General features: G+C 43.8%; 1 protein-coding gene across 11 annotated transcripts in view; it reads left to right on the forward strand.

The window, feature by feature from the left end:
- Nucleotides 1-2,752: 2,752 nt before the first annotated feature.
- The window catches only part of LOC137676955 (SUN domain-containing protein 1-like), a 38,375-nt gene continuing 20,013 nt past the window's right edge, over nt 2,753-21,114 (forward strand). For 7 of the 11 annotated variants that reach the window (XM_068424147.1, XM_068424153.1, XM_068424154.1 and 4 more), the window contains exons 1-2: nt 10,502-10,741; nt 16,551-16,647. In XM_068424147.1, coding sequence (XP_068280248.1) covers nt 16,571-16,647 — 77 coding nt within the window. In that variant the 5' untranslated portion in view covers nt 10,502-10,741; nt 16,551-16,570. Of the gene's footprint in view, nt 2,837-5,015; nt 5,093-8,526; nt 8,588-9,032; nt 9,255-10,501; nt 10,742-16,550; nt 16,648-21,114 lie in introns of those variants that run through there. The other 4 variants (XM_068424151.1, XM_068424148.1, XM_068424149.1 and 1 more) reach the window with 4 other exon arrangements.

Consider the following 21,114-nt stretch of genomic DNA (forward strand, 5'->3'; position numbering starts at 1 on the left):
GTTTTTCAGATACAAGGTTTAAAGGAGGAATGTTTTTCAGGAATTTGACATTATAATTGAGAAAGATAATGTATCTAACAAAGTAATAATTAATGTCAAAGTTACTAATGTAATTGAGTGAGGACTCAGTCTTTCAAGGAGCGTTTCAAACTCTGGATAACATTCAGACTTTGCAGAGTCAGGTCAGTGAGGATCAGTTTTATTTGAAAAAAACCCAGCCAAACTTCTCTTGCCTAATGCAGCAAAATTTTTATAATGTTTTGAGTACTCACACTTATTATACTGCTATAATAGGGACATATTCTGAGTAGGTGTCACTAAAGAAACAGTTTTTATTGTCACTGTAGTACATTTCATGACTGGAGAATAAAGCTAACTTTTTTTTTAAATTAAGGTTTATACATGGGAGGAAATGCGTTGTTTTGTCATTTAGATTAACAGTATTTATATTTTTGTATTAAATATATCGCATCTGCAGTTTTTGTGTTTATACCATTGTGCCTTGGAAAGCAAGCAACACTTGTTTGCATATTAGTTTGAAATGGAATTCTGCAACATTGGGTTAAAGCTTGATTTATTTTTTTTTAAAAGACCTTTGTAGTGTGTAAGTTTTAGTGTTGTCTTACATTCTCAGCTGTATAATAAAGTAAGTGAGCTCCTAGATTCTTGTCTACATCGTTGTGGGGTAGTGTGCTATCTATTGCACACACAAATCATGGAAAATCAGGATCCTGTTTTGGTTTTGGTGGTGTTTTTTTTAAAATTATCTGTATTACAGACAAAAAGTGCTCTTTGGCTTTTAACTCTCAAGTGCTTTGGCTTTGTATCAAGTCTAAAAACAGGCTCAGTGGAGTTAGGTAATACTCTGTATGCTGTAGGAGGTCCTCGTGTTCGTTTATCCTTCTGAGCTAACTTTACCTTTTCAGACTTGTGACATAATTGTTAACCAAACCATGATCTCTTTACAGCAATATCTACTTGCATTCTCAAAGAAACATTTGAGAGAGATTAGATACACCAGACAAGTCTTATTCCTAGCTTAAAAGCAAAGTCATGCAAATGCATGGCCGCTTCTCCACTAAGTACGAGGTTGCTTTGAAAATTTTACCAAAAAGGGACAATAATACTAACAATACAGAATAATTGAGTAGTTTCTTATGGATCCAAGAGCTATTTTGCATTTCTGTAGGATAGGATACTCATTTTAGATCATATGTATTGTCTTTGCAGTTGGCTTTTCTTTTCATGAAAATCCAAAATACAACCATTCCTGTACTGAGCAGCATTTTACTTGACTAAAACCTGTTAACTATTTAAGTCACTGTAACTAGAGGGTCAGCTGAAATTCTTAGAAGGCGCAATGTGAGCAAAATAAAAATCCCTAAAAGACATTAAATGGAGTGAAGAGCTTGTGGAGTCTCCAGCCTTGAAGATACTCAAAACCTGACTTCACAGAGTCCTGGGAAAACTGTTCTACCTAACTTTGCTTGGGCAGGAACTTGGACTACCTGATCTCCAGAGGCCTCTTCCAGCCTCAACTACGCTGTGATTCCACGAAATTGTTTCCTTAACCTAATCTACTACTAAAAAGCCAATTTAATTAGACTGGAAATAGACTACATAACTATCCTAGCAGAGCCCTTAGAGTTTTCATTCAACACTGTTCTCAAAAAAAAAAACCAAAACCAAAACAACGCTTCAAAGTGCTGCAAAGCAGTAAGTTATTCACTTCAGCAACAAGAACCCAGTTCTTCCTGTAAAGTTCCCTTGAAAGTCCACCAAATAAATCCTACTTAATGACATTACTACAGGCACAATTGTTTTAGCTTCCTATGTTGGCAAAATTCAGATTCTTTTACTTTACCACTGACTGCAGCCTCATGATAGCTGCAGTACAAAAGTTGTGCAGGTGCTTTTAATTACTCTTGTAATCTAAAGAAGATATTTGAAAACCCAACTTCAAATGTGGAATTAGAGAAGAGAACCTTCTTAGGTGAAGTGAAATCTAGTCAAAGTTTTTCAAGATGTTCTAAAGCTGGTACACAAATAGTAAGAGCTGAACTATTCATCAAACTTGGTATCTTAGCAGGCTGGGAAATTTTTTTTCTGCATATGTTGAGCCTTTTGTTATCTTTCAGAGCACTGTTGTGGGATGCCTCCCAAAGAAAAGTCTCCACATCATCCAACAGACCAGCTTTTTTTCTTCAGAGCCAGGAGAGCTTTTTGAATTGAATATTCTAATAGTCCTTCTAGAGACATGTTAAACAGCAACCTGACCTTGTTCATGCATGTGAGAAACTAGATATCCTCCACTACATCCTTTTATAGGAAAGTGTTCTGGACATAGGACTTCAACAATATGCTGACCCTGGTTATAGTTTACCATACTTCGACTTATATAACCCAAATTTCTCAAATCCCTTTGCAAAGAAGTACTGTTATTGAGTCTCCTGTGGATGGTGTATGAGCCTAGGTTTTAAAGTTATTTTGTGTGAGGCTCAACTTTCTCAGCTTACACCTTTCACTGCATCAGTAGGAACACAATTGAAATGTATGACTTTTTTTTATTTTGCTAGATCAGCTGTTATATGTACTAGATTTCATTTGTGTTCATTGCATAATGTTACTTAGGATCATATTCATTACATAACTTTTAAGCAAGGACAATTTTTTGGAGCAAAACAGTTATCTCGAACTTTCAGACTCTTTAGATAAGCAGACTTTAGCCCTGCCCTTCCTGTGACGAACAGATGTGCTTCTGTCTTCGTCCTTGTCAGCTAGAAGACCTGTTGTGGAGGATCCTGGGACTTGGATCCTCAGCAAAACAAAGTTTTTGGTAAGTGCATGCATTTGTCTAACTGAATGTAGAATCTTCTAAATATTTATTGACTACCTTAAATAGAATCAGTTAATTAGATACTGAGAGGGCACTGTCAAATGAGGCACCTAGACTTTGAGGGAAAGTCTACATCAGCATTTTTAGGGGAGACTGGAGGTTAAGTATACTCCCAGATCCATCCACTTCTCATCCATGCGGGTCCTTACAGGCAATCTGCAGATTTCCTCCGAAGTGCTTTAGGCAGATTGCGGACAATCTGTCTGCAGGTGTCCGGCAGTGCGCTGCGTCATCTGAGCCCACGGTAAAGATGCACGAATGCACCATGTCTGCGTGCGTACGCAGTGTGCTCCTCAGAGACTAACCTCTAGTTGTAACTAGAAAGTTATAATAACTATAATAACCCATCAGAACTCGAATCTAATCTCTACATATAGAACTTTAGCTATTATAGTATCATAACTTTCTGGTTATAACTGGAAATAACCAGAAATAACTATTATAGTATAGTATATAGTATAGTTTTACTATACTATAGTAAACATATATACAGTATAGTAAAACTATACTATTATAGTATAGTATAAGAGTTATTTTTGTTATTAAACTCTATAATTTAAGTTTTTTATTTGTTATTTTATTTACCACGTTTAAGTTATTATACTATAATAGCTATAGTTCTATATATATAGATTAGAGTTCCGATGGGTTATTGCACAGGCTTTATCTCACTTGGGGGAAGTCTCTTGCCTTCACAACACAAACATACTAGAGCATTGCCCCAGATATACAGTAACATCTTGGCCTGTGGGAGTCAACCGCTGATTTGAGAGGAGCCAAGTTTCTGTTTTGTTTGCAGAATCTGTGTTAGGAACAACGCCTGGGAAGGGGAGCAACTGTTGGCCAGAGGAGTGGATCAGAGCTGGTCCTGGTGGATGCATAACGGACTGCTCTGTGCCTCAGCCCTTCAAGTGAAGCCCTAACCATGTTTTAAAGAGAGAGAAAGAAAAAGCCAAAAAATCTTCATTATTAGGCAGCTGAAGGATCGACAAAAATTACAGTTAACAGGCCTGTGTCCCCTTACTGAGATCAATCGCCCAGGAAAGCTCACGAGCAGCGGTAACTGCGATGCAGCAGCAGATAAGAGCTGTGAGGAGAACGGCTGCTCTATCGGCCTGCCTCGTGTGTAATCGGCTTTTCTTGTTAGTGACTGAAATCCCCTCTGAGTCAGGTTGATGGCAGGATCTAGTGGCAAAACTGAACTGAAGTGCTCTGCAGCCCCCTTTAACTGGTAACCCAATTGCTCTGTATGGAGCGCCCATTGCCTTTGGCTGGCAGTAATGATGGTGTAGAGAAAGCGCCCTGATGAGTTTAACCCTAAAGTGTGATGCAGATGGCAAGAAACTTTTTCTTTAATGAGCAAGAAATGAGATTTCCAGATATTTTAGGCAATTTTCATACTAACATGAGCATCTCCCCAGCCTTGGACATAAAGGTCACCACACTTCCTCATGCTAAGGATGCTGCAGCATCCCCCTTGCCCATCACATCCCTGCCACATGTTCCCACAGCACCAAAGGGAAGGGAAGGGAGTGGAGCAATAATGTGGGAATCACAGTGAGAAGGGAAGGAAAGAAGAGGTAGGACTAGAGAAATGTGGACCTTGGATTGGTTTGGCTTTATATTGCAGTTTCCCTATACCTGGTGTCAGTTAAGAAAGCTTTTTTTCCCTAAATTCTTAACTGCCCTCTACAGGGTTAAAATGGAAACATTTTTAATATGATCAATTTTTATTCTTATTGACCGTTTTTCTACAGACTTCAGCTTAGCCAATAAAATTGTGAGCCAACTTTACGTTCAGAGCTCATTGCTGGATGCTGAAAAACTTGGGGCGCTTGCTGGAGAGGAGGGAAGCGCCGCGATGCGCCGCGCTGTAGGGCTGTGTGAGGGGCGGTGTGTGAGGGGCGGTGTGTGAGGGGCGGTGTGAAGGGCTGAGTGACGGGCGCTGTGTGAGGGGCGGTTACCAGTGGGCGGGGCGCTGTGCTGGGCCCGTCGCTAGGGGCAGTTACCGGTGGGCGGGGCGGGCCGCGGAGAGGGATGTTGGCGGCACTCGCTGCGCGGGCGGGGGCTCCAGGCGGCCTCGGCAAAGCGGGCGGGGCCAGGCCAGTCTCTGCCGCTGTCACTGCTGCTGCTGCTGCAGCAGCTGCTGCCGCCGCCGCAGGCGGCTCTGCCTTTCCGTCGCTTCACCGGCGCCAGGTAACCGCCGCCCGGGGTACCGGCAGCCTCGGCCTCGCGTGCGTGCGGCCCCCACTTCCCCGCCGCCTCCTGTGAGGGGGAGCCTCTCCCTCCCCGCGGCTGCGCTGGGGCGGGTGGGGGTCTCCCCTTTCCCTCACGGGTCAGGCCGCGTTTCCCCTGCCCTTCCTCGGAGCGGGGGGGGCTGGCAAACAGCTCGGCGCCCGCCCGTTCCGGCCGTTGCTACGTAAGTGTAACCTGCCAACCGGCACTCTGCCCCCGTTTACCCGTCACCCGTTGGCGGCAGTTGGCCCGAGGGCTCCCACGAGGGCGGCTGCCTAACGCGGCCCTGGCCGCCGGAGCCGGCCCTCACGGCAGGAAGCGGCGGCGGGCGGCCCGCGGCGCGTTGTGTCTCGGTCTGCACCCTCCGCTGGGCCGGGGAGGGTCGGCTTCTTCCTCAGCTCGGCCAGTGTCCCCGCCCTGCAGTCCCAGGAAGGGCGCGAGGACGGCGCGTTGGAGAGCGGGCTGGAGTCGTTGGGTCAAATGCTGAACTGTCTTTAGGGCCGAAGTTGTTTGGATCGGCGCTGTTAAGCTGGAAGGAGACAAATCTCTGCCGTAGCTGTCTGCCTGCTTGGGTGCCTCTTGGCCTGGCACTTGAAGCATTTACTTGTCAGAAGTAACTGTAACCTGCAGCTTTCCACTCGGATTTAGAAAGAACTGATAAGTGTGTTGTAGTGCCGGCGCTCGCTGCAGTCGCTGAGCTTTAGTGCAAAGGTAACGTACTGTAATCGATGTTGTGGTCTGGTGCTGGGTACTGCCAAACCTGTCTTCACTGTCCCCCCGGTTGTCACCTCAGGGCGGCTGGGGTCAGTGAACTGCTTCTATGGGGAAAGTGGTGTTAGATGGGGTTTTATTGTGAAGGAGTTAGCATCAGTCCTGCCTCTGAGTGAGTGATTGCACGTAGTTTTACTGCAAAATATGCTATTTCAGTATTGTGCTCATTTCGTGACAATAGAGCTGTGTTCGTGATGTGGTGATCAGTTTGGTTGCTCTTCGGTAACCACAGCGGTAGAAGCCTCTGAAACATGAAACCGTTTAGACCCAGTGTCTGTTTTCTGACCGTCTCAATAAGTTTTATGTCTGCTGGAAAGAAAAAGTATTTGGTTTGCCTTATTTTATGTTTCTTTATTTAACAAAGGTACTGTTTGTAATATGTGCTAGGAAAGGAAAACCTTAGCTAGCAAATTCCAGGTTCTGTGCTTCTGCAGTACTTGCAATCCCCCTATCCCATGGTCTCATTTTCAGTTTAGCATTTCACAAAAAGGAAGTGAAATCATTGCTCGTTTTTAAAAAAAAATTCTTAGTACTCTGCAACTGACTATTAGAAGCTAATGCTTCTGTTGAATTTCCAAGTTAATCTTAATGTCTAATTTCCCTTCTCACCTATGGGGGTGTATCACTATGTGCTTATTTCCATAATAATATTATGGAAGTGAGCTGCAGGCTTTTTTGCTGTAAGTAGTCTGTATGGAGGGCTTTCTTGATATATTAGTACATGTGGCATATATATATATTTTTAAATCTATGCGACTTCACTGACTTGTGACTTGGTGATTATAAGAGCTGTGGAAGTTTTAGCAAAAAAAGAATTTTTGTTTGCTTCAGAGCAGTTTCTTCCAAAACATGGAAAAATTACCTCCCTGTATGTACCAGCTTCTTTTAACAAAACTGGGACATGCAACCAAGTTTCCCTTAAATCCTAGAAGCCAAAGGCTCTCCTGTCCCTCATAGCTGAGGAGTGGAGGGAAAGCTGAGTGTAAGCCACCCTCCTCCAGCCTCTTGGCCTGGTCCTGATGGAAAAACAACTGCTTGGGACAAGTCAGAGCAGCCCGGGGAGCTGGAGCTGTGCCCGGGAGCGTGACATGCCCCGTCCTGCCAGAGCAGAGCGCAGCCTCCCCTGGCTGGGCTCCAGGGGGACGCGAGGAGAAATATCCCCGAGAGGGCCTGGCCTTACAGCACCACAGAATTTCAGGGAGATTTAAATTAAGAAGTCATTTTGTTCTATCTTAAGCCCTTAAACATTATCTTCTCTAAAGACAAGAAAAACAGGTGCGGAATAAGTGCAGAAAGAGAAGGGGTGGTCAGAAAAGGGAGGTGATTTACCGTGCTGCAAAGTATTCAGCCATCTGCCGGGAGGAGGCGTCTGGTGAGTGGCTGCACGTCTTACCAAATTATGTGCTGACTTCCAGGTGTTACTGGGAGCAGCTCAACTTTGGCTGCAGCATCTTAAAACTTTTACATAACTAGAGCAAAGCTCTTTTAAAATAAACAGTAATTACCTACAATCAGTTCTACATCGGCATCATCTAACATCTTAGGTGGATGTCTTTCTTTTGCATCCTTTTCTGTTTCTTAAGGATTAGCTGCTTTTACTCACTTTGTATCCAAACAAGTACACAGAGTCTATTTATGTATTTCATAATTATATATTTATTATCCAGTCTTTCCCAGCAAGCTGAGTCATTTCTCTTGCACACACAAGTAAATAACGATTTTTGGCCTGACTACCCTTTCTCAAGCGACGCATTCCAGATTCTGTTTACTGCCATTTAAACCAACCTTGCCTGCAGCGCACAGCATTGTGATGCCTGCAAGAGAACTGTCAGCTCGGGGAGACTAAAGGTTTAACAGAACGTGACTCAGACAGAGATTTCTAATTGAATGTATTTGCATACGTTCCCCAAATATTTGAACAACAGGGCTTGTTTCACGCCACGACTTTTCTGCTGAAAGCAGGCCTGTGACATTTCTTTTTCGTGCGGTTGTCCAGCGGGTGCTGTGGCCCGGTGTTGGCACTGGTGAAGCTCGCTTGAGCATCGTGCGGATCCAAAGTGCTTAAATCCCGCTGAGCGGCGGGGTGGGCAGTGCAAACGTGAGGAGTTTTAGAGGAGAATAGCAAGTGAAAGGGAAAGAAAATCCAAAAAAGACTGAGTGGGAAGGAGGCAGTGAGGGGAGACGCAGAAATACTGGGAAAGAAACTCGATGAGGATCCAAGCAGCAAAGGCAGAGTGAAAATTAGAGGTAACACTCCTCATCTCTTCAGCATTTCTCACTCCAAAGACACCCACGGCTCCGTTTTGCGGAGCGGGAAGCCGAGGCAGGGGGCAGCTTGGCTGCGGCCGCCAACAGGCCTGTGCTGCCGGAGGGAAGAGCCCGAGCGGAGGGAAGGGCTGCCCGGGGGTAGCCGGGGCGGTGCCGCCATGGAGGGGCGCTTGCTGGAGGGGAGGGAAGCGCCGCGATGCGATGTGCCGCGCTGCAGGGCTGTGAGGGGCGGTGTGCGAGGGGCGGTTACCGGTGGGCGGGCCGCGGAGAGAGACGTTGGCGGCACTCGCTGTGCGGGCGGGGGCTCCAGGCGGCCTCGGCAAAGCGGGCGGGGCCAGGCCAGTCTCTGCCGCTGTCGCTGCTCCTGCAGCTGCCGCCGCCGGCGGCTCTGCCTTTCCGTCGCTTCACCGGCGCCAGGTAACCGCCGCCCCGGGTACCGGCAGCCTCGGCCTCGCGTGCGTGCGGCCCCCACTTCCCCGCCGCCTCCTGTGAGGGGGAGCCTCTCCCTCCCCGCGGCTGCGCTGGGGCGGGTGGGGGTCTCCCCTTTCCCTCACGGGTCAGGCCGCGTTTCCCCTGCCCTTCCTCGGAGCGGGGGAGGGCTGGCAAACAGCTCGGCGCCCGCCCGTTCCGGCCGTTGCTACGTAAGTGTAACCTGCCAAGCGCCACTCCGCCCCCGTTTACGCTTCCCGCCGTGAGGGCCGGCTCCGGCGGCCCTGGCCGCGTTAGGCAGCCGCCCGCGTGGGAGCCCTCGGGGCGTTGTGTCTCGGTCTGCACCCTCCGCTGTCCCGCCCTGCAGTCCCAGGAAGGGCGCGAGGACGGCGCGTTGGAGAGCGGGCTGGAGTCGTTGGGTCAAATGCTGAACTGTCTTTAGGGCCGAAGTTGTTTGGATCGGCGCTGTTAAGCTGGAAGGAGACAAATCTCTGCCGTAGCTGTCTGCCTGCTTGGGTGCCTCTTGGCCTGGCACTTGAAGCATTTACTTGTCAGAAGTAACTGTAACCTGCAGCTTTCCACTCGGATTTAGAAAGAACTGATAAGTGTGCTGTAGTGCCGGCGCTCGCTGCAGTCGCTGAGCTTTAGTGCAAAGGTAACGTACTGTAATCGATGTTGTGGTCTGGTGCTGGGTACTGCCAAACCTGTCTTCACTGTCCCCCCGGTTGTCACCTCGGGGCGGCTGGTGTCAGTGAACTGCTTCTATGGGGAAAGTGGTGTTAGACGGGGTTTTACTGTGAAGGAGTTAGCATCAGTCCTGCCTCTGAGTGAGTGATTGCACGTAGTTTTACTGCAAAATATGCTATTTCAGTATTGTGCTCATTTCGTGACAATAGAGCTGTGTTCGTGATGTGGTGATCAGTTTGGTTGCTCTTCAGTAACCACAGCGGTAGAAGCCTCTGAAACATGAAACCGTTTAGACCCAGCGTCTGTTTTCTGACCGTCTCCATAAGTTTTATGTCTGCTGGAAAGAAAAAGTATTTGGTTTGCCTTATTTTATGTTTCTTTATTTATTTAACAAAGGTACTGTTTGTAATATGTTCTAGGAAAGGAAAACCTTAGCTAGCAAATTCCAGGTTCTGTGCTTCTGCAGTACTTGCAATCCCCCTATCCCATGGTCTCATTTTCAGTTTAGCATTTCACAAAAAGGAAGTGAAATCATTGCTCGTTTTAAAAAAAAAAAATTCTTAGTGCTCTGCAACTGAGTATTAGAAGCTAATGCTTCTGTTGAATTTCCAAGTTAATCTTAATGTCTAATTTCCCTTCTCACCTATGGGGGTGTATCACTATGTGCTTATTTTCATAAGAATATTATGGAAGTGAGCTGCAGGCTTTTTTGCTGTAAGTGGTCTGTATGGAGGGCTTTCTTGATATATTAGTATATGTGGCAAATTATATATATATATTTTTAAATCTATGCGACTTCCCTGACTTGTGACTTGGTGATTCTAAGAGCTGTAGACGTTTTAGGCATTCAGGTGTAGGAGTTGGTTATAAAGAGTAAGATGTTGGGCTGGATTTTATTTTGTTGGACAGTTATTATTGAGGTTGTTTTATTGAGCAAGTGAAGCGCTTTAGGAGCGCGAGACATTAAGTAAAATATGCCTTTTGTTACCTGCCAGCGAGCTTATCGTTAACACAAACGGGACGGACGGGCAGGCAGGCGGTCGCGGAGCGAGGCCCCCAGCGCCCCGCACCTCTGCGCGGCAGCCGGCGGGTTAAAGCTGTGGGCTGGCCGAGGCGGCCGCGGCCAGTGGATTCAAACTCTGCCTCTGAGTGGCGGGGGAAGCTCGGGGAGGCTGGCTCAGAGCCGGCGGAGCCTGCGGGCTTTGTTGGGGCCGGGAAGCCATTTTGGGATCGTGCGGTGTGGCATGGAACAGCATGTCCCGTCCGCCGGGGAGCGCGCCCTGAGCCCGGGCCGCCATCGCGGGCGCGGAGCGGCGGCCCCCCCGGCAGCCCCTGCCGCCCTTCCCGAGCCCGGAGGTTCACCGGGGCCGGCTGCCCCAGCGCTCGGGAGCTCCCCGGTCTGTGGCGGCCTGTAGAGTCTGATGGGGGAGGCCTTGAGCAAAGCGCTGGATCTCTGTAAGCGCAGGGGCTGGTGCGGCTGGTGCGCTCGACTGTGTGTGTGTGTGAGTGTGTGTGTGAGGCCTGGAGGTTCCTCGCTCGTGAAATGACTCGGGGTGTGTTGTCGTGCGGCGTTTCGGGTGCTGTGTGTGTAAACAGTGAACAGACGTGTCTGTTGTTTCACCGTAGCTGAATGTATAGCTGGCTTCTATCAGCCTTCCTTTTAAAAACCATCTGAAGGGGTGCTTCGTGGGAATAGGCCTCGTGAAGAACCTCTTTTGTTGTTGTTAGTAGCGTTGCAGTTTGACACCTGTGTGGGGATCTTTGCCATAATGGTCACATCTAGTTTAAAATGTGAATTTTATTGCTTGCGATTTTTTGTTTGTTTGCTTTTGTGTTTTTCTTTTAAAGGAACACTAATGTTTTAAGAATGTGTGTGTTTTATTAAAATGTTGATTTAGCTTGGAGCTCTTTGCTCTTCAGCCTGTTTAAACGAGTAGTTAATTGGGTATGTGGAAAGATCCTAAGTAAATATACTCCACGAAGAAATTTGCCTTTTTTTTTCTTTTACCAAAAAGAGTAATTTTATTAGTTTTTCTAATAATAGTAGAAAACAAAATTTGAAATTATGAGTAAAAATATCTTGCTCTCAGGAACTGATAGGTTTGAATGTTCCACGCTCATCGTTATTAATAATTTGCCCAAAAGTCTGCTTAGCTTTTGTGGCATTAGTATGTTAAATCATAATGACTTAAACTTAGTTTATTTGCTTTAAAGGATAAGGAAAGAATAGGTTCTACTTGAAGTAGTGCTACCAGCATCTCTCTAAGACTTGAAATGTATAATTTTCTTGTAATGTAAAAAATAAGACATGCTTTCTGGCAAATTTTGTCATTCTGTAGCAGACTTCCTGGTGAATATTTCTACTCTGCCGGGGTCCCTTGGTGAAATGGCGATTTACCACTTCCTTTGTCACAAAGAGTGTTTGTGAGGAGATGCCTAGAGAGTATGTTGGTGGAAGTCTATTTATGTACCCAAAAAGACATAAGTGGGGGTTCATCCTTGTCCTTGCCACGTGCTTGTAGTGTATATACAATGTGTATTTGGTGCTGCCCCCTCACCCCTTGTGATCACAGGATCAATCAGGTTGGAAGAGACCTCTGGGATCATCGAGTCCAACCATTGCCCTGACACCACCATGTCAGCTAGGCCATTGCACTAAGTGCCATGTCCAGTGATGCTTCTGTGCTTATAGGCCACTATCAGAGCATCTCATCGCCTTCCATGACAGCCAGGAAGTTGGCTGCAGCGGTACTAGGGTTTCCGTGAGGCTGGCTGATTCCTAAAGTGATTTTCAGATAAACAGGCTTATGAGGTATTGATGTGGTCTCATGTCAGTCTGTGGTCTCATGTCAGTCAGATGCTTCATAGTCCACATCCTCTGGAGAGAGCCAAGGGGCTTTGTGCGCAGGTGAATTCTGCTGCTCTGACTAAAGGAGTCCCTGTGCTTCCTTGGGTTCCGACCAAGTCGGGATCTGTGTCTTCTCCTGCCTTTCTACTCTGCTGATTTATTGTAACACTGATTCAGCTGAATTGCAAGGGAGAGATGGTACTTGAGATAATTGTTGTTGTCTGGTTCCCCAAAAAAGCAAATAATCCAGCTGTCTCCTCTGCAGGAATGTGGAAGTTAGCTTGTAAGTTGAGGCGCATCTAGTGTCTGCTTGCATTGCAGCCGAAATGTGTGCTTCTCTTTAATTGCCTTTAGGTTGTCTTATGAATGTATTCGTATTACTTAGGTTGTTTTATGTAACTAGGTGCTTAGTTCTTTCACTATACATCCCTTAGTACTTAGACGCAGATGTTTATTGGCTTCTGAAGAAGGAAAAAAGGCTACTTAAAATTCGGGCCCAGTAATGCTTGCAACAAAGCTGATACCAAAAGCCTACATGAATCTGAGTCCAGACAGATCTATGGTACCTAAATCAGGAATCTGCTGGGCACCCAGAAGTGTTTTAAACTGGAACTAAGTACTGTGTCTACCTCTCAGGTTCTCTGCCAAGTTTTGTGGTTTTAAATTTCCAAAATATTTTATTAGCATGTCTCTTTCTGTTTTAGTTGTACATGAGAGTTTCATAAACAAGAAGAATTAATATATGAAAGGTGGAGTGCTGTTAAACATGAGTGAACAAATTAGGGGGAGTTACTGTCCTCCACCCACCCCTGGTCTGTTCTGTAATTTAAAGTTCTGCTGTAATAAGTATGTAGAATATTTCTAAATAAATTGGGTTGATCGTTTGTTTTGAAGAAATGGATAACTAAAAGTAAGCTGTTGCACTAGTAGCCAGGTTTTTAAAAAAATCCAGTTTCGTAGTAAATTTTAGATGCTTGTTTTTGAAAATTGCAGTGGTGATCTCTGAAGGTTATTTTCAAGTTCCGTTTAAGTCAGTTAAGCCTGTTTTGTTGCTTTGAAAAATTGAGTAAAGCTTTTTCCCTTTGAGTCTGAATTAATTTTAGAGTATCAGACAAACAGTGAATCAAGCCAATACTCTAAATCTTCGAAGAGTGTTTTCTAACTATGTGGTGTTTAGAAGGCAAACCTGTTCTTTGCTGGAGATCTTGGTGCTATGAAAACCAGCTATTAATAGGCCTACGCATAAATACCTTCAGGGCTTTTCAGTGAGCAGTGCCATTGTCAAGTCTGTATTTTATCTAATATTAACTTAATGATATATTTCAAACCTTATCAAATAAGAAATATGATGTAAATTCTAGCATTTGATTTTTTCAGAAATCGAGTAAGGAGAGAACTGGTGGGGAAGGGGAAAAGAACAGGGAAGAAGCTGAGCCAATATGTTATTTTTCAAAGTCTACCTTTGCCCGGCTGGTATAGGTAGCAGAGGCAGAGGGAGGAGCTGGGTAGCTGCTGAAAGCTGGCTCACATAGCCTGCCTTTCCATATGGGAAAATATTGCTGGGTGTCAAAAACATGACACCAGCTATTGAGTTGCCAGTTAAAAACTAGGTTTATTGATGAAATGCTGTGTGCTAAGCAGTCAAGATCAGCTCGAGTGGAAACTAAACAGAGGTGCCCCTAGCTTGTGGTTTCAAAATCTTTCCGTTGGGATGGACCAATTTAAGCAGATCAACCTTAATCATAGCTTTGATATATCTGAGAAATCTGTTTTGCTGTTGTTTAAAGCAGGTGCTATCTGATGGTATCAACATCCCTCATCTTGAAATTCGCTGTATTTCCACTTTCGTTACTGGGGAATCATTGCTCTCTGGTCCCCATTTCCTGTGTTCTAAAATGAGCTCTTACTTGTTGTTAAACGTATGGCAGCAGTTGTTATGTATTCTAGCAGCATTTGCTGCTTATTCTAGCAAGAGAATTAGACTGCTTTGCTAATACTTCCGCACTACTGATTTAAGCTTCCTCTAAACAAACAACAGATTTTATATACAAGCCAGTGAAAGCATTATGGCTCTGAGACAAGTGAAGTAAGTGTAGAGAGGGATCACTTAATGTAAATGCTTTCTCTATAATATTAAAAAAATGATGTGTAAATAGCAGAAGTGAGACCTTATTTTTCATTAGCCCCACAAATGCCTGGGAGGTGCTTGCATTCAGAAAGCTACAATGTTTAGGCCTTTAAGTTTTGATTTTTAAAAACAAGAAGGCAACTCTGTCTTCAGTAGTAATGGAAATATCCTCGTGCCTTATTGACATCAGGATTTGGAGGGTACAGGTGGTCTGACTAAGAGCATTTTAGGGTTATGTGTAGAGATTTCTTATAGAGCTACTACCTGTACCTGTGACTCTGTGCTTTCTGTCTCTATTGAGACAGAAAGTGTCTTACACTTCGGCCACAACAACCCCATGCAGCTCTACAGGCTGGGGGAAGAGTGGTTAGAAAGCGGCCCGGCGGAAAGAGACCTGGGGGTGCTGATCGACAGCCGGCTAAACATGAGCCAGCAGTGTGCCCAGGTGGCCAAGAAGGCCAATGGCATCCTGGCCTCTATTAGGAATAGTGTAGCCAGCCGGTCTAGGGAAGTGATCGTCCCTCTGTACTCGGCACTGGTGAGGCCGCATCTTGAGTACTGTGTTCAGTTCTGGGCCCTGCACTTCAAGAAAGATGTTGAGGTGTTGGAGCGAGTCCAGAGGAGGGCGACCAAGCTGGTGAAGGGTCTGGAGGGTCTGTCCTACGAGGAACGGCTGAGGGAGCTGGGGTTGTTTAGCCTGGAGAAGAGGAGGCTCAGAGGTGACCATATTGCAGTCTACACTTACCTGAAGGGAGGTTGTAGTGAAGTGGGAGTTGGCCTCTTCTCCCGGGCAACTAGCGATAGAACAAGAGGACACAGCCTCAAGCTTCGCCAGGGGAGGTTCAGGTTGGACATCAGGAAGAATTTCTTTACAGAAAGGGTTATTAGACATTGGAATGGGCTGCCCAGGGAGATGGTGGAGTCACCATCTCTGGATGTGTTTAAGAAAAGACTGGACATGGTACTTAGTGCCATGGTCTAGTTGACAGGGTGGTGTCAGGGCAACGGTTAGACTCGATGATCCCTGAGGTCTCTTCCAACCTGGTTGATTCTGTGATTCTGTATTTCTTATGTATATGTAGCTATACACATGAAAACTCTTATTTCAGCATAGCACAGTTCATCTCCAAAATGAGATACTTGTTGATGTTTTGATTATAAGAATTCAAGTATAGCTAGGGGTATTTTTACCATAGTTTTAGGCATGACAGCACAGTTGCGTGGAATGTCTTTTACTGCTGCTGAAACAGGAGCCGTAGAGAATCTGAAAACAGCCAGGATTCTGCTTTGCTAGCCATGCAAATCCAGGATAGCCAAATCCCTGTTTGTTAACCACAAATAACCTACTATCAAAGAATCTTTTCTAGAAAAGCAAAACCTTTCTTGTGGCGAATGAAACTGAGAAGGGCTCAAGGTTTTTTGCAAATATTTTGAACTTACGAGTCAAATCGCACATAATAACACAATGAGTCACCTGAGCAGCTCTGTAAGTTTCTTGATACAACATCATCAGTTTTTTTCTTCCTAAATCTATAATACCTTTCAAAGACCCCATGGAAAGTTTTGCAAGTGTGGGTTGGGTTTGGTTTTTGGTTTGGTTTTCTTTTTTGGAAGTGGATGGCACTCTGGAAAATGTACCTAATTCTAGCTGTGTGAGTCACTTTGCAGTTGGCCCTTCTGCTAGGGAGAATAGTCACTGTTTTTATGACAAGAATAAATTAACCAATACCAAATATTAGAATTTGATGTGAAAGGAAGGAAACTCCCGTGCTGCTTAGTGGATGGAATTCAAAGGTTGTAGAGTAAAATAATTTGACTATATGTAAAAACTTTCTCATGTTTCATCTGTGTTACACTTTGGCGCACAGAATGGCCTGTGCTTTGCTCGATAGACTTTGAAAGCAAAACTGATTGTGAAGAGGTCTCTGAAAGCATGGCTGTGTAGTTTTGTAAATTTTTATGCTTAGCTTTTGGGGATGCTAGCATAACTTAGTTCCTGTGGAAGTGTTGCAGTATAGTTGTGATAAGAGCTTGGCTCATATTGCAGTAATGTTCCAGAGAACTCGGAAATTGCTGAAAATAGAGTATCATAAAGAAAGTCACGGTCAGAAATACACTGAGCTTCGTGCAGGGATATCTAGCACTAGCAGCAATACTGCTGAAATACTGAGAGCTCCCTCTTTCTTTTTTCCCAGTGCTTCATAACACAGGCTGAACAATGCAAGGGCTCTTACATTGACTTTACGTAATTTTAAGTCATTGCGTTACTTTATTTTCACCTTTTACAGTATGATTTGAAACAGTCAACATGGACTTTTCACGTCTACACACGTACACTCCTCCCCACTGTCTGCCAGAGAACACTGGCTATACATATGCACTCAGGTGAGAACTCTTTTCTTCTTGTAGAGATGCTGCATGTTCTCTGAATGTTGTTAATTCCAGAGAGTTTAGCTTTCATGGTAAGTAGCTGACTTCTTTGAAGAAGCATGCTTTGTCTAGGCTGTTTGAAAAATAACTGCTGTGTCCTAAATGGAGGAAAGAATACATGTTGAACTAACAGGACAGTGACTAAGGTAATGACTCAGTGTTTATTGGTTGCCATGAATAACTAGTCTCTGCCTAGTTACAATTGCTGTTTTCTGATATGTCTTGTAACTTCTGTGTGTGTGTTTTCTTTTGTGACTTGGCACCATTTTCACTTTAGAACACAGATTGATACGCACTCATTGCTGCTAGTGTGGAACTTGGCTGGAATTTGCATCTTGATTATTTTAGCACAACTGCTTGTGTGAATGTAAAATCTATATTCTAATGAACTTCTTTTTTCTTGTGTCTCTTCATTAAACTGACCATTATTAGACTGTTTTTCTTAAATCACTTCAGTTTTCTAAAAATAACTCTAGTGTGTTTGCTAGCTTTTGTATTATGTATTCAAAATAAATGCTGTGATGCCCATTTGAGTTTTTTAATATTAATAGAGCAGGTTGTGGCTGCTGATTTGAACTATCTAGCATTTCCTGTTGTCGAGTTAGTAGATGTATTTTTGAAGCCAGTATACATCAGTTAGCCTGAGTTATTGGTTTAGCTAATTTAAAAAAAAAAATTTATCTTTAGGATGCAGTATGAGATTGCTTTTCTGTTCTGTGCCTGTGAGTCATTATTATGTATTTAATGTGTATTAAAATGCAATGTTTAGGTTGGAGAATATTTGGCTATTTGCCAATAAAACAGAAGTTGGCAAAACTGTAGAATTAAGAGATCACTAACTTAATATTCTTGCTTTTGTGTACTCTAAAACTGTGCTGTCATCAGTTTTTGTTGGGATCATGTGTTTTTTAGCTGTAGCCTGATGTCAGTAGTGTTGCAAAATGGTATGTGTTTTATGCTGCATCAATTAAATTGCAACTCTTCCTGAGTTTTTAGAAAAACATTGGTAGAATGTTGGTTAAATACAAGTGGGTTTGCTAATTTCAAGAAAAGGCATGCTGGACAATGAAAGATGATTTATGTCTATGTGAGCAAGCAGACTCACTATTGTATTTCTAAGTGTTTTTAGATAGCTCTACATTGCAAGTATACCTTAGAGATGGGCTGAAATATTTGAACTCTTTTACAGAGGATAACTTTCCCTATTGTGACCAATGAAAGTAGACTTTGATTCTTCAGGTTGTTTAGACAGTGATTTTTATGTCTCTCTGAGCATATCTTTCTTAAAACAAGCTGTGAAATTGTCATCTCATTCCATTTCTTTTCCTTAATTGTTATATTTGTCTGAAATGATACTGGTACATTCTACTGTACAATCTCCACAGCAACTAATCTTTCTTGCAGACAAGAGGGAATAAGACGCTCTTAGTATTAACTTAAGAAATTAAGATTGATTTTCTTTTTTTATTGTTATTATGTGTATTTCCAAGAGTATTAGCAAAGTAAAGTTAATGGCTTGCTTAAAGTAATCTGGGGTTAAAACCCTTCCGAGCTGGTTGTTTCTTCTTGCCCACTGTTTTGTCAGATACGAGTTTTGCTTCTCGCTGAAGCAAACAAGAATACCACAGGAGCAAAGATAACCTTCCAGGAACGGAAGATGCAGAATGATAAATCCTATTTGAAATCCGGACTATAGTTCGTTATGACTCTGGTGGGGTTTATGTAGAAGACAATTGGAGTGTTTGACTTCTGAAGTAAATGCAGATTGTTGATTTGCAAAACTGAGAACTGGTGAAGAGGCCTTTGTAGAAGGGGAGTGTTACATGTCTTGAAACGTTTTGGCCTCCCATTTTGCTGTGTTAAACTATGTTAGATATAGGTGTTCAGAAATGGATAGAGCTGGATAAGCTGAAGTTTAGTAACTGACTTAATGAAGGCAAGCCAAGTTAAACTAGGTTGAAATTAATTCATTGTGATTCTTCCTTGTGTAGAAAGGAAGGATTAGCGAGCACTTTCTTTAAAATTTCCTCTTGAAAAATTCTGTGAAGCCCCAAATATTAAAATAATGGGAGAAGACTACTTGGTACACTGCCTGCTTTCAGGGTGTCAAGAGAGTGAACTACAGTCTTTTGAGGAGATTCTGTGTCTGCTTGCAGAATCTGTGCAGGATGCCATGTGTTACTGATGTAGCGCTTCCTGCCTTGGGTCAAGCAACATTTAAAGAATCTGAGGAAAGGGTGAGTTAGGCAGAGTTGCTAATCAGAACTATTTCCATGCTGAAGTTCATTCCTTTTACTCTCCCCCCAGCCTGTATTTGTTTTGCTTATATTCTGATGTGGCTTGTTCTGCCTTTGACAATTCAATCTTTACAAAATCTGTGAGTTTCTTTAAAGAAATTGTCTTGTGCGTGTAGCACTGCAGAAAGAAGTACAGTGAAGTTAGATACCACAAAGCTATTAATAGAGTTGGTTATGACCTATTAATAGAATTTATATTAATACTCAGTGGGATTCATAACTGTTTGTAGTGCTTCTACTTTGCGCTTTTACTCCTCCAGCCCAAATCAGAACAGCATTAAACTGATATTGCTAAATAACCTTTATCCTCCTGAAAATGCAAATCAAACTTGTGAATCTCACCCACGTGTCAACATGTAATTTACACCCCCCTCTTCAGGCTGATCTTTCCTTTAGTCGCCGTCATCTTTTGAGTTGTGTTGTTTTTGTCAATTAGGATACCTTTAGCACTGCTTTTCTTCACAAATACGGATTAAATTTATAAGAATTTGTTTTTTGTTCTGTGTCAGAGCATTAAATCAGGATGTAACTTTCTGCAAAATAGTTGAATAAAATCCTTTGGTATTTTTTACATGTGTTCTGGGACTGATTGAAGGAATAGCTAAACAACTCAAGGTAGTGTCCTTGGTCAGTTAATATAAGCAATGGCCTGGTCAGGAAGCATGTGAACACTCATATTGGTGATACGCCTGCATCCATGTTAGAAGACGTCTGTTTAGCTATAGTTCTCTAGGAGTATTGCATTTATTTATCTATTATTTAAATATCTGTCACGGTTTAAAGCTGGGCCGGCTATTAAACCTGCGGCAGATGCTCTCTGTTATCCCCCCTCCCCGCCTCCCCCGAAAGGGAAAAGGGAGAGAGACTTCTGGGTTGGAAAGTTAAAACAGTTTTAATAAACTATAATAATGGAAAAGAGTATAATAATAATAATAGAAATAATCAAATATATACAAATATATATACAAAACCCTGAAGTCAGCCACGTCACCACTGGCACTGCAGGGCAGGCTCCAGGAAGGCCCAGGCTGGGCCCAGCGACGGTCGAGAGCTGGATTCAGGGATGCCCGGATCGGGATCGGGGGCAGCAGGAAAACAGACGGAGTCCTCCTTGGACACCGGCCATAGCAGAAAGAGAGCGAGACCTTTGTGATCCCCCCGCTTTATACCGAGAATGACGTGTGTGCGACGGAATACCCTCGTTGGTCAATTTTTGGTCACCTGCCCTGTCTGCTCCCCCCTGCAGCTGCGACCCCCCTTCGGCTCTTCACTCGTAAGCAGTGAGGAATTCAGCAGTGACCTTGGTTTCTCTAAGACTAAGTACAGCAAGAGCCTTACTGCACAACATCCCTACTGGTGCCTCAGCGATAACTACAAACTTCAAGCGTTATCAGTCCTGGAAGCAGACACTGTCTGCAAAACATGCAGTTAGTTTCAGAAAGTGCAGTTACTTAGAGGAGACTTAGCTGAAAGTAAAAATCACTGAAAGGAAAATCGGCCTGGTTTAGGCCAAACCAGGACAATATTATTTAATAATTTATCTGTTATTATCTTGAATAATCAAGAACATTACTGCCTATTTCATTCCAAGGAATACTTATACAATAAAGGTCCTCCAGGCAAAGCTACAGGTGTGCTAAAATTGGCAGACCTCATTCTCATTCCACTTATGAAGTAACCCAACCCACTGAAGCCTAGGACATTCTTACTCTGTAGACGCTCATGTGAAGGAGGTATAGAGGAAATAGCCAAGAAGCTGGAAACGTAAGACTAGAGACAGCAGATCTGCAAGCAGCCATGGGAGCTGTTTGTTGGGGGAAGGAACCAGAGTCTGCACTGTTTGTGTAGGTTATCTAGGAGTGTAGGCTAATTGCATCACACCTTTAATATGTTTTTTTGCTATTCATACATGTTGGATAGGAGTACTATCAATGTACAGGTTCGTTTCTGTCCTGTGAAAGGAAAGGCAGGGGTTTTCTGTTTAGTGTAGTCTTTTCTGTAGAAGGAAAAAGGCTGCTTTCCAAAGCATGGAAAGTGAGATCGCAAGTTAGGAGACTTCTAGATGCTGTCCTGCCAAGAGAGGACAAATAATTCTCTTCACTTTCAACATAGAGATTTATTATCC

Source organism: Nyctibius grandis, chromosome Z (genome assembly GCF_013368605.1).
Source record: "Nyctibius grandis isolate bNycGra1 chromosome Z, bNycGra1.pri, whole genome shotgun sequence".
NCBI classification, from domain to species: domain Eukaryota; kingdom Metazoa; phylum Chordata; class Aves; order Nyctibiiformes; family Nyctibiidae; genus Nyctibius; species Nyctibius grandis.